At 36.0% G+C, this 13398-nt stretch overlaps 1 protein-coding gene across 1 annotated transcript in view; it reads left to right on the top strand.

Moving 5' to 3' along the window:
• Positions 1 to 13398, top strand: part of STPG2 (sperm tail PG-rich repeat containing 2) — a 542953-nt gene that overhangs the window by 163833 nt on the left and 365722 nt on the right. The window contains exon 6 of the mRNA XM_031935322.1: positions 11854 to 12013. Coding sequence (XP_031791182.1) covers positions 11854 to 12013 — 160 coding nt within the window. The remainder of the gene's footprint in view (positions 1 to 11853; positions 12014 to 13398) is intronic.

Raw genomic sequence — 13398 nt, 5'->3', positions numbered from 1 at the left:
AACTCTGCTTACACCAACAGTGATTAAGCTGAGAATCAAATCAAGACACAAACCTTTTACAATAGCTTAAAAAAAATACTTAGGTTATATACTTAAGCAAGGAGATGAAAGACCTCTCCAAGGAAAACTGCACTGCTGAAAGAAATCATAGATGGCACAAATAAATGGAAACACATCCCATGCTCATGGATGGGTAGAATCAATATTATAAAAATGACCATATTGCCAAAGCAATCTACAGATTCAATGAAATTCTTATTAAAATACCACCATCATTCTTCACAGAACTAGGAAAAACAACCCTAAAATTCATATGGAACCAAAAAAGAGCCCACATAGCCAAAGCAAGACTAAGCAAAAAGAACAAATCTGGGGAAATCTGAAGGCATTACATTACTCGACTTCAAACTATACAACGAAGCTATCCACCAGAACAGCATGGTGCTGATACAGAAACAGGCACACAGACCAATGGAACAGAATAGAGAACCTAGAAATAAACCCAGAAAACTTGACAGTCGACTGATCTTTGACAAAACAAACAAAAACGTGAAGTGGGGAAAGGACAGCCTATTCAACAAATGGTGCTGGGATAATTGGCAAGCAACATGTGAATGAATGAAACTGCATCCTCATTTCTCACTGTATACAAAAATCAGCTCAAGATGCATCAAAGACTTAAATCTAATACTTGAAACCATAAAAATTCTAGAAGATAACATTGGAAAAACCCTTCTAGACATTAGCCTAGGCAAAGACTTCATGACCAAGAACCCAATAACAAATGCAACACAAACAAAGATAAATGGATGGGACTTAATTAAACTAAAAAGCTTCTGCACAGCAAAACTAATAATCAGCAGGGTAAACAGACAACCCAGAGAGTGGGAGAAACTCTTCACAATCTATACATCTGAGGAAGGACTAATATTAAGAATTAATAAGGAACTCTAATCAGCAAGAAGAAAAGCAAACAATTTCATCAAAAAGTGGGCAAAGGACATGAATAGACAATTCTCAGAAGAAGATACACAAATGGCCAACAAACATATGAAAAAATGCTGAACATCAATAATTGTCGGGGAAATGCAAATCAAAATCACAATGTGTTACCACCTTGCTCTTGCAAGAATGGCCATAATAAAAAAATTAAAAAAAAATTAGATGTAGACATGGATATGGTGGAAAGGGAACAGTTTCCCACTGTTTGGTGGGAATATAAACTAATACAACCACTATGGAAAACAGTGTGGAGATTCCTTAAAAAACTAAAAGTAGATCTACCATTTGAGCCAGCAATCCCACTACTGGGTATCTACCCAGAGGAAAATAAGTCACTGTACAAAAAAGATACTTGCACACACATGTTTATAGCAGTACAATTTTCAATTGCAAAAATATGGAAGGAGCCCAAATGCCCATCAATCAATGAGTGGATAAAGAAAATGTGATATTATATATATATATATACACAAACATACACAGACACACGCACACACACACACAGCCCCCCCCCCCCCCACATGGAAAACTACTCAGCCATAAAAAGGAATGAAAATAATGGCATTCACAGCAACCTGGATGGAATTGGAGACCATAATTCTAAGTGAAGTAATCCAGGAATGGAAACCCAATCTCACTTGTAAGTGGGAGTTAAGCTATGAGGACTCAAAGGCATAAGAATGATACAGTGGACTTTGGGGACTTGAGGAAAAGGGTGGGATGGAGGTGAGGGATAAAAGAATACGCATTGGGTACAATGCACACACTGCTGGGGTGATGGGTGCTCAAAATCTCAGAAATCACTACCAAAAAATTTATTCATGTAACCAAATAACATCTGCTTCCCCAAAACCTAAGGAAAAAATGATAGTAATAATCATTACTGATGATGATGTAGGAATAAAGTTTAAGCTGTATGTTTTCCCCAGTTTTCCAATCCCTGCACATAATGTGATCAAATGGAAGATCATACTTCAGCTTTTAAAGAAAGAAAACCATTTTTTGTTAGGTTACAGATGAAAAGATGCCATAAATAACCTGTTTCAATAATTCTTAAGCTTTGTTTCCATGGCAGAATACTTTTAAGATCTGGGTCTTCTTCTTTAGAATAAATGTGATTAGTAAAAGATGCTATGGTAGTGATTCATTTTGTTCCAGTCTGTGGTTCTTTACTGTGCTTGAGAATCATCTGTAGGGCTTATTAAAAAGTAGATTCCCATACTCAACAAGATTCTGATTTACTGGGTCTAAGATGGGAACTGGGGGGCTATGTATTTAATAGGTTGATATTAATGCAGGTTGTCTGTTGGTCACAATTTGGAAAACAGGATTTTCAACCTTTGCCTAGGGTTGGTCTCCTCAAAATGTTTTAACCTTCTTTATAATGTCATAAGTGGAAACCTGCCCTTTAGTGGTCAGTTCTCACAGACTTATTTTGGAGCTTATTTCTAAGTGGCTTATTAAATCCAAAACCTAGCTTTTTAGAAGCAACGACCTCATTTGATTGTTCTATGTTATTTTAGTGAAGGAAAGTTCCATAACATTAGGATCTTCACAAAAAAGCAGAAGAAAAGAAAAAGGAAGTATTTCTTGAAGGATTCAAGATTTCGTTTGTCCTTTTATGCAAAAAAGTCTTCTTAAGTTGAAGTATATTCATTTATAATTCACATGTAATCTTTTCCCTATGATCCCTAGTAGTGACCACTTATACAGCTGTTGAAAATAGTAGAAAAGTAATTCTGGTTTGTTAGTAGCTGATCACTTTGATCATGTTGGCCTATATAGCACTCTCCCTTTATCTGTACCTTTACCTCCTGTGGTTTTAGTTACTTGTAGTCAACCAGAATCTGAAAATATTAAATGGAAAATTCCAGAAGTAAAAAATTTGGTTTAAAATTGCACACCATTATATGTAGTGTGATAAAATATCTCAACTTCTTGCTTTGTCCCACCTGGTAGGTGAAGCCCCTTAGTCACTTAGTAGCTATTTTGGTTATCAGATTGACTGTTGGGGTATTCCAGTGCTTATGTTGAAAGAACTCTTATTTTAGGCCGGGCGCGGTGGCTCAAGCCTGTAATCCCAGCACTTTGGGAGGCCAAGACGGGTGGATCACGAGGTCAGGAGATCGAGACCATCCTGGCTAACCCGGTGAAACCCCATCTCTACTAAAAATACAAAAAACTAGCTGGGCGAGGTGGCGGACACCTGTAGTCCCAGCTACTCTGGAGTCTGAGGCAGGAGAATGGTGGGAACCCGGGAGGCGGAGGTTGCAGTGAGCTGAGATCCGGCCACTGCACTCCAGCCTGGGCGACAGAGCAAGACTCCTCTCAAAAAAAAAAAAAAAAAAAAAAAAAAAAAAGAACTCTTATTTTAACTAATAATGGCTCCAAAGTGCAAGAATACTGATGCTATCAAGTGGGATATGACAAAGAGAAGTTGTAAAGTGCTTTCTTTGGAAAGGTGAAAGTTATTGACAATAAGGAAAGAAACAAATTATATGTTGAGGTTGCTAAGATCTGCAGTAAGTATGAATCTTCTATCTGTGAAATTGTGAACAGTATTTATTATAATTGTTCTATTTTATTATTAATTATTAATCTTTCTGTGCCTAAAATATAAGTTAAACTTTATCATAGATATGTATGTATAGGAAAAAAAGACTTAGTGTGTATAGGGTTTCATACAATCCTCAGTTTCCGGCATTCACTGGGAGACTTGGAACTTATCCCTTCTGGATAAGGAAGGACTACTGTATAGGGAGAAGAAGGATATTGCATATCTGTATAGCTTCAGAAAATAGGCTAATGCTATGTATTTGAATTTATGCACCCCATATTTCTATATTTATGGCATATTTTGCAGGTTTATATAGCCACAGAATTTTGTAGAAGTTTCTTTTCTTCTGAACTTAATTTACTACAAGTTGGTAGATAAAAAAAATATTACGTATCATTGCTGAAGTGCATCTTTTCTACCAGCCAGCAAATAATGGCATGAATCTGCTCATTTGGGCCAAGGTGTCATGAACTTTTGGGTAACTTTTTAGAATCTAACCTATTTAAAATAAAAGATACTTCTGTATCAGTTTTTTGTAAATTTTTAGTTTCTCCTTTTTTTTTTTTTTTCAAATTATCAGGTTAAAAAAATACATAGGATTTACATATTTTATCATAATTAGAAGTGGCTGGCCAGGCACAGTGGCTCACGCCTGTAATCCCAGAACTTTGGGAGGCCAAGGCAGGCAGACTGCTTGAGCTCAGTTCAAGACCAGCCTGGGGAACCTAAGACCAACATGGCAAAAACCCATCTCTACCAAAAATACAAAAATTAGCCGGGCCTGGTGGCGCATGCCTGTGGTTCCAGCTACTCAGGAGGCTGGGGAGGAGGACTTCTTGAGCACGGGAGGCAGAGGTTGCAGTGAGGTGAGACTGGGCCACTGCACTCCAGCCTGGGTAACAGAGTGAGACCCCATCTCAAAAAACGAAAAACAAAAACAACAAAAAATAAGAATTAGAAATGGCTAATGCACTTATTTGGAGCCACATTATTTTCAATGGGAACCCATCATCAGATTCATAATGTAGTCAGTGGAAATGTAGGATTCAATCATGTACTCATCGATTCTTCTTGCAAATATTAACTGAACCCTACTGTGTTTCAGGTACTCTTCTATACTCTAGAGATATAGCAGTGAGCAAAACAGAAAAAGAAAATGACCCGGCCTTTCTGGAGCTTAGAGTATAGCAGAAAATCTTATTTTGGATAATAATAAATGATACGCTTAAAAACAGCGGAGAAGGGAACATAAATTGTTTGGAGGTGGTAATGAAATTTTAGATTGGGTGGCCTGGAAATGACTCATTGAGAAGGTGACATTGTGTAGTGACCTGATTATAATGAACGAGTAATCCACAGAAAACATTTGAAGCAGACAGACAGAAGCAGACCAAATGCCAAGATCCTGAAGCGGATATATGCCTGATCTGTTTAAGGAAGAGATGTAGCAAAGTGAATGAGGGGAGAGAGAGGTAGGAGATGAGGCTAGAGAGGTAATGTGTGTGTGTGTAATTCAGACCATATTAAGGATTTGGCTTGTGTTCTGAGACTGACAAATACTGGGTGGGTTTGAGAAGCAGAGTGATACAATCTGACTCGGATTGTGCAACAGCTCCTTCACTAGCTGCTATGTCAGTAGATTGAAGACGGACAAGGATTGGAGCAGGGAACAGTTAGGGGGCTTTTTTTTTTTTTTTTTTTTTTGAGGCGGAGTCTTGCTCTGTCGCCCAGGCTGGAGTGCAGTGGCCGGATCTCAGCTCACTGCAACCTCCGCCTCCCGGGTTCTCGCCATTCTCCCGCCTCAGCCTCCTGAGTAGCTGGGACCACAGGCGCCTGCCACCTCGCCCGGCTAATTTTTTGTGTTTTTTAAGTAGAGACTGGGTTTCACCGTGTTAGCCAAGATGGCCCCGATCTCCTGACCTCGTGATCCGCCAGTCTCGGCCTCCCAAAGAGCTGGGATTACAGGCTTGAGCCACCGCGTCCGGCCAGTTAGGGGGCTTTTACTGTAATTCAGGTAAGAGATGGTGGTGGCTTTGATCAGAGTGGTAGTTGTGGAGGTGGAGAAGTGGTTGGATTTGGAAATATTATAAAGATAGAAATGACAGGATTTAATGATAGAACTTCATTATACATCTAATTTATAAGCCAGTTATTCAATTAGTAAATCAAGAAGTAATTCTTTCAGACAAAGAAAAATAATTTAGGTATGTATGAAGCAGAAGATTTGAATCTAACTTTATTTTTTTAGTATAAAAGGTACTTTATCAATGTAATTAAAATATTTGATGATGAATAAATAGTACTTCTTAATATTTATTTATATGACTAAGAAAATAAAAAACCTTAGAACTTACTGAATTAATTCTTATCTGTTATAAAGTATCTAGTTAAAAGCTTAATTTCTTACAGTTACCATATGTAGTGAAACTATTTCCTAAAGCCTATTTGTTGGAAAAAACACATTGATTTACATACATTTAAAAAGACAGTACAAAATTTTTTAGAGAAGAGCTAGCTGTATATTTTTAAATGGAAGAACTAGAGAAGTAATTTTTCTTTCATTTTAGTATTTAATCAAATGAAGAACTGGATAATTTTTTTCTGAGCTTTATCAGTAGAGGGCAGCAAAGTTTCAGGTAGTGTGTTTTCAGGTTCAAGGGCTGCTTTGCTTAGGAAATTTTTTTTTTTTTTTGCTGCTCTTAAGTTCGTTCCAGCTTGCCTTTTAATGTGATGCTTTGGTAATATTATATAGGAATTCACTTAAAAACTCTTGTGACTGTGGTTCAGATATTTAGCCAACTCTTCCCTTAGGTGCTATAGATCCTTTCTTAATGAGAACATGTATTTCTTTTTGTGATTTAGGGAGTGCCAGGACCTGGAAAATATGACATTAAAAGTCAATTTCAGAAGACAGAAAGTATGACACCAAATGCAAATGATGCATCCCCTGCTTTTCTTTCTCAATCCCAGGTAATGGTCTACAGTCATTTTCATATATTGAGTCTAATAGGCATAGTGTGGGGCCAGCAACACATTCAGTGATGTTTAAAGGTTATAAGAAGAAAAGTGATATTTAAGCAAATTGGAAATAGACATGGTCTGAGAAAAATATATTACCAAAACATGTGGATAAAATGAAGTGAAATAAAATTAGAAATACACAGATGAATATTTGAATAGAACCATCTATTAAACATTTTCTATTAAGCAAATTTGCATATATGAATGTTCAATTCATTTATAAGAAGTGTCTTCTTTAGTCTTTTTAAAAATATGCTTTGTTAATGAATGTGTGGAGTGTTAACATGTAAGCTATATAGGCTTGCATCTCTTTCTGAAAAGGTTCTGAAGGCATTCTGTGGAGCCTGGCAATAGGTCATTTCTACAACTGTCACTGGGACCTTTACTAGTGATACCACAGTCATAGAATATATTTTGTGGTCACCATTTCACATACTCCCAGGAATATACTAAGAGGACTTGAAAGTTTCTAACATATTTGCAAGGCAAGACAATTGTAATACTAGCAAACCTTTATTATGTGGCAGCCTCCAGACCAAAGTAATTGTGAAATTTATCCACCTATGGTATGTACAGCTGTGATTATCTTATTTAACTTGGGAAGATTATTATCCTTCAGGTGACTATAGATGACTACTTTGATTTTATTGTACTTAAGAGACACCTCCTTGGAGACAAGTAGATAGATTTCAGGTATATTTGGAGATAAAATTAACATGACTTTTTAATGGGCTAGATGTTGTTATGAGGGACTGGGAGGAATCAAGAATGAATACTAGATTTCTACATCAAGCAACTTAATGATACTTAAGGTACTACAAGAGATGGGTGTGGGGAAGACAGGATATTTTCTGTGTGTGTGTGTGTGTGCTCGTGTGTGCTTGCACATGTGCCTGTGGATGTATGTGTGCCCTTGATTTTTTAAAAATACTATTTTTACAAATAAAACCTCAGGTTTTATACTATTTCTGTTAATCTGATATATAGCCCTAACCTTACATCACTTGACACAATCATATTTTAAAATATATTTTTAGAAATAGAAAAGAATATTATATCAGTTTGGTTTAAGGGGATAATGGGGAAAAGAATAATGGTTCTGCAGTAAAAGATATGGAAGAATTAAAAGTAAACAGGATAATCTGCTAGGGGTAGTGTTAATGTTTATTTGAATGTGAATATATATATCTATGTATGTATATGATTATGATAGAAAAAGAAATAACACAATTAACCAAGTAGACTTAGAGTACAGACTTTCTGGTTTGTAGGAATAAAGACAGATACATTTCTGAGATGCTTATTTTAGTTATTGATTTAGGAGTTGTCAGGCATTTTATCTAAATGCACCAAATTGCCTTATGTCTTCAATTATTAATTTTAAATACATAGTATTTCCTTTATGGCAATGGCTCTTAACCTGGGATGCACATTAAAAACATCTGAGGAATTTAAATACATTCTGATATCCAAGTGCCAACATGCCCTTTGTTCTTGCTTCCAGAGATTGATTCATTTGGTTCAGAATAGGGCCTAAACAGCAATATACATGTTTTCATTCCTCAAGTAATTCTAATAGGCAGCCACAGTTGAAAATTATCATTTTAAAATTTCACTTAGCATCTAAAATAATAAGATAGTATTTAGGAAAATAAATTTGAGTCTTTTTTTATACTTCCAGTAATAAAATATTATTTTCGTAGTGTTAGTATTTACCTACTTTACACAACTCAAAAGAACATATATGTTTTACTATATTTTTGTCTAAGAAATATAGGAAAATAGGAAAACCTACACATAACTACTTGGCTATATAAACACGATGAAGATAAACCAGAAAACAATGATGTTAGTTATCTACAAGGGATGGTGAAGAGGTAAAGTGCAAGCACTGGTATGCTGCTGTTTATTTGTACTGGCTTGCAAGAACCAACTGTTAAGTTTCCAGGAGTTTTGCAAGCTGGTTGACATTACGTTGGTAGTGTGAAATTAGCCACTGTTGTAGGTGTATTTACACCATGGAAATCAGCAAATGTTACAAATTGAGACTTTTCTGTCCCAAGTGGCACAGCATCCCCAACAGGGGGCATAACACTTCTTTGACTACACTTAAAAAAATACATATTTTATCTTTTGGAAAGATTTCAATGTTTTATATATTCAAAAATAAAAATAAACCAGTAAGAATGGGAAAAGTTAATAACTAAACTGAAAGCAAATGGAAACAAATGAGGCGGGTGGGTTACTTGAGGTCAGCAGTTTGAGACAAGCCTGGCCAACGTGGCAAAATCCAGTCTCTACTAAAAATACAAAAATAGCCAGGCATTGTGGCATGCACTTGTAATTCCAGTTACTCAGGAGGATGAGGCATGAGAATCTTCTGAACCCAGGAGGCAGAGGTTCCAGTGAGTCTAGAGATCGCGCCTGTGTGAAGGAATGAGACTCTGTCTCAGAAAAAAGAAAAAAAAGAATTGGAAACAAATTCTTAATTACCTTTAGTAGGTTGATTTATTGAGATGGTATGGGTAAAGCAATTATAAAACTATCTTAGATATATCACAAGTTTGAGCAAAAAAGTTGATATTCTGAGGTATGGTTTTCATTGTTAAGGAACGTGCATACAAATATGGATTGGAGGAAGTGAAAGAGGACCTTGTGGGATGGATTTGAAGGTTTTTATGTGAACTCATGATTTTTAATATATATTTATATGTATGAATATATGCATATATATGTGCACATGTAAATGTATGTATGTTCATGTGTCTATATATGAGTGTATATATGTATGTGTGTGTTTCTCTCTCTCATTCTCTGAATGTGTGTATGTTCTAGCTCTGTCTGCTAAATGAACCAAGAAGCAAAGATACCCCAGTAGCAAGGGACACATCTTGTGCCCAGATCTTGGTCTCTAATTCTGTTCCTACCGAAAGAAAAAGGATTCCTCAGAGAAATAACTGATTCCAGGGCAGGTGGAAGAGGAAAGTGTAACACTTTATGTCAGAAAGTAAGTTCTAAACGAAATAATGATGAGAGCATATCACAGGGAAATAGGAAACAACATGAAGGGCCCCCCATTGGTTCAATAATAAATTATAAATCATTAATGTTGGCATTCATGAGTCAATATGGATAATAAATAGATAACTAAGTACAGTTGTCCTCTGAACAATGCACAGATTAGGGATGCCAACCCTCCATGCATTTGAAAATCTGCATATGACTTTTGACTCCTCCCAAACTTAGCTACAAATAGGCCATTGTTGACCAGAAGCCTTATCAATAACATAGTCGAGTCACATATATTTTGTATGTTATATGTGTTATGTACTGTATACTTACAATAAAGTAAGCTAGAAAAAAGAAAATGTCATTAAAATCACAAGGAAGAGAAAATATATTTACTATTTATAAGTAAATTACTATAAAGCTCTTGTCATTACATTCAATAGACTAGGAGGAAGGAGAAGAGGAATAGTTGGTCTTGCTATCTTGGGGTGGCAGAAACTGAAGAAAATTTGTATATAAGTGGAACGACGTTGTTCAAACCCACGTTGTTCAAGGGTCGACTATAGATAGGTAAGTAGATAGCTAGATAATGAAGTAAATAATTGAAGGAGAAGGGAGAGCACTTGCTTTCAGTAGAATGTTAAGTACTTACTATAAATATAGAAACAGTGTGGAATTTGATCACAATTAAAATTACCAGTGAAGGCCAGCAGACATCATATCTCCAGATACGATATCCTGGGAAAGCTATGCATCACCTACCAAGTAGTCTGTCCAGAAATGTATAACCTGGATATAATTATGAGGCAATATCAGGTAAACCTCAAGTAAGTAAGGTTCTGTTATACAAAAGGGTGATTCTCCCAAAATGTTAAAATCACTAAACACAAAGGAAGGCTGTAAAAATGTTCCTACATTAGAGGAGATAAAAGAGATATGATGACTAAAGCAATATGTGACTCTAATCTAGATTATGTACTGAAGGGGAAGAATGCAATAGAAGCCTTATTAGATCAGCTGACAAATTTGGAATATGAATCCTAGATTACATGAAACCATTAGATCATTGATACATTTACTGAAGTTGATAACTGTACTGTGGATATGTAAGAAAATATCCACTTTTTTGGTAAATATATACTGAAGTATTTATGGATGAAGAACCATGACATATGTAACTTTCAAAATATGTGTGTGTGTGTGTGTGTGTGTGTGTGTGTGTGTAGAGTAAGAGAGACAGAGACAGGAAGAGAAGAACAAACAGACAAAACAGAGATAGAGTTGGCAAAGGAAAACAGGCAAATGAGGTAACATGATAATGGATGAATCTGGGTAAAGGTTATCACATATTTTCTGTGTTACTTTTATTCATTCATCTTCTCTGTAAATTTGAAACTATTTTCAAATAAAAAGTTAAAAAGATTATACAATGCTAGCTCACACCTGTAATTCCAGCACTTTGGGAGGCTGAGATGGGCAGATCATGAGGTCAGGAGATTGAGACCATCCTGGCTAACACAGTGAAATCCCCTCTCTACTAAAGACACAAAAAAAGAGCCAGGCATGGTGACGGGCACCTGTAGTCCCAGCTACGTGGGAGGCTGAGGCAGGAGAATGGCGTGAACCTGGGAGGTGGAGCTTGCAGTGACCCGAGATCGTGCCACTGCACTTTAGACTGAGTGACAGAACGAGACTCCATCTCAAAAAAAAAAAAAAAAAAAAAAAAAGATTATACAATGCTGTATCTCGTGAGTTCATAGTTTTATATATATAACATTATATATATATGTTAAGTTTATAAGTTTACTGAATCTAAGATTTTTTTTGAGATATCTAATGATATTGTTGAGTTAATTGAATATACATGTTGAGGAACTTTTTCAATAAATATAATTTGATCACATAAAATAAAGCGTTAGATCATATAATTTTTTATTTATATTAACTGGCAGAATATTTTGAATATGATAATTATCCCTACACTATCATCTAGAATCTCATGTTGAGATTATTTCCTTCTAAAAGTCTGTCTGCCTTAGTAAGGCACGTAATATATTACTATATTAGTGTATAGGTGATTTTACTAAAAGCTATATATTTTATGTTTTGATGGGTACAAGATCTTAATTCATCTACATTTTCTTCACTCCATTAAGAAATAAATTAAGTCCAGATGTTATATTACTCAAAAGGCAGCTTTTAACTCATGAAGTATCAAAATGTACTATAGTTTCTTATTGGCACATTTTCCTGTTCTTCACTAGAGATTTTTACCTGTGAAATCAATCACGCCGGCTCCTGGCGCATATAATGAACCTCGAACTGCTCTCAAGTCCTTGAAGAAAACATCAGGACTGAAAAATATTCCATTTGGTCAAAGTGCTGTTCGATTCACACAGGACATCAGGACAGAGGAAATGCCAGGTTAGCAATTTATCTCTGTATGTCTACTCTTTGGCTTTATAAAGTAACTTAATGTTCTTAACAAGATGGATACACCAGAGAATATGTTTTCTTTTTTGTCCTATGGTTGGTGTCATTTTAAGTCAACATTTTTTAAAGCATTCACTATACATTAAACACAGATAAATCAAAATAATACACAGTTTTAGTAAGATTTCAATTTAACATTCTGCACATTCTTAATTACAATTTTCTATTGTTTTTCTTTATTTGGTAAATTTTCTGACTTTTTCTTGGCAGATGAACAACATATATCAACTATGTGGTCACTATTAGTAATATAATTTATGATGTTCAGTTTTGTTAAACTTTTTATTTCAGAGGTTTACAATCACATATTCTGGTATTCTCAGTGGATATTCTAGTGTTCAGAGCTAACAATATAGAATCAAAATAAATTATAAAATTGCTGACATACAGTTCTGGGTATCTATTGCTGTACAACAATCTTAGTGGCTTAAAACAACAGATTTTTCTCTTATATCTCATTATTTTGTGGGATGGCTCAGATGGGTCTATTATTCAAAGTATGTACTTACATCCAGCATGACTGCCTCAGGGCAGCCTGACATTTAACATGGCGGCCTAGGGTTCCATGAGACCTGACCAGATGCTGCGAGATTTTTTATGACCCAGCCACAGAGCTCCCAGGATATCATGTCTTCTGCATTCTATTAGTTAATTAAGTCACTCAGAGTAGAACATATTGATTGGAAGGACATGAAACTTTATCTTTCAGTGAGAAGAGTAGCAAAGAATTGATGGCCAGTTTTAATCTACTATATGATCAATTCCTTGGCCACAAAAATATTTACATTGTTCCTACATGCACCTACTCCTTCTCAAGGACCCAAAAGTTTCATATAATTATGTCATAATTTCACAGTTCAGGATCATTTTTAAAAAAATGTTTTGAGACATGATCTTTCTCTCTCTCTGTCATCCAGGCTGGAGTGCAGTGGTGAGATCATAATTCACTGCAGCCTCCAGCTCCTGGCTCAAAGGATTCTCCTGCTTTAGCCCTCTGAGTAGATGGAACTACAGGCGCCTGCTACAATGCTTGGCTATTTAAAAAAAAAATTTGGCCAGGCATGGTGGCTCACACCTTTAATCCCATAATTTGGGGAGGCCTAGGCAGTTGGATCACGAAGTCAGGAGATCACGAACATTCTGGCCACAAAAAATTAGCTGGGCGTGGTGGCGCACATCTGTAGTCCCAGCTACTGGGGAGGCTGAGGCAGGGGAATAGCTTGAACCTGGGAGGCGGAGCTTGCAGTGAGCCGAGATCGTGCCACTGCCCTACAGCCTGGTGACAGAGCAAGACTCTGTCTCAAAAAAAAAAAAAA

The sequence above is a fragment of the Piliocolobus tephrosceles genome, chromosome 3, assembly GCF_002776525.5.
Source record: "Piliocolobus tephrosceles isolate RC106 chromosome 3, ASM277652v3, whole genome shotgun sequence".
Classification (NCBI taxonomy): Eukaryota; Metazoa; Chordata; class Mammalia; order Primates; family Cercopithecidae; genus Piliocolobus; species Piliocolobus tephrosceles.
The sequence above is the reverse complement of the archived record's forward strand: the minus strand, read 5'-3'. Positions and strand labels throughout refer to the sequence as shown.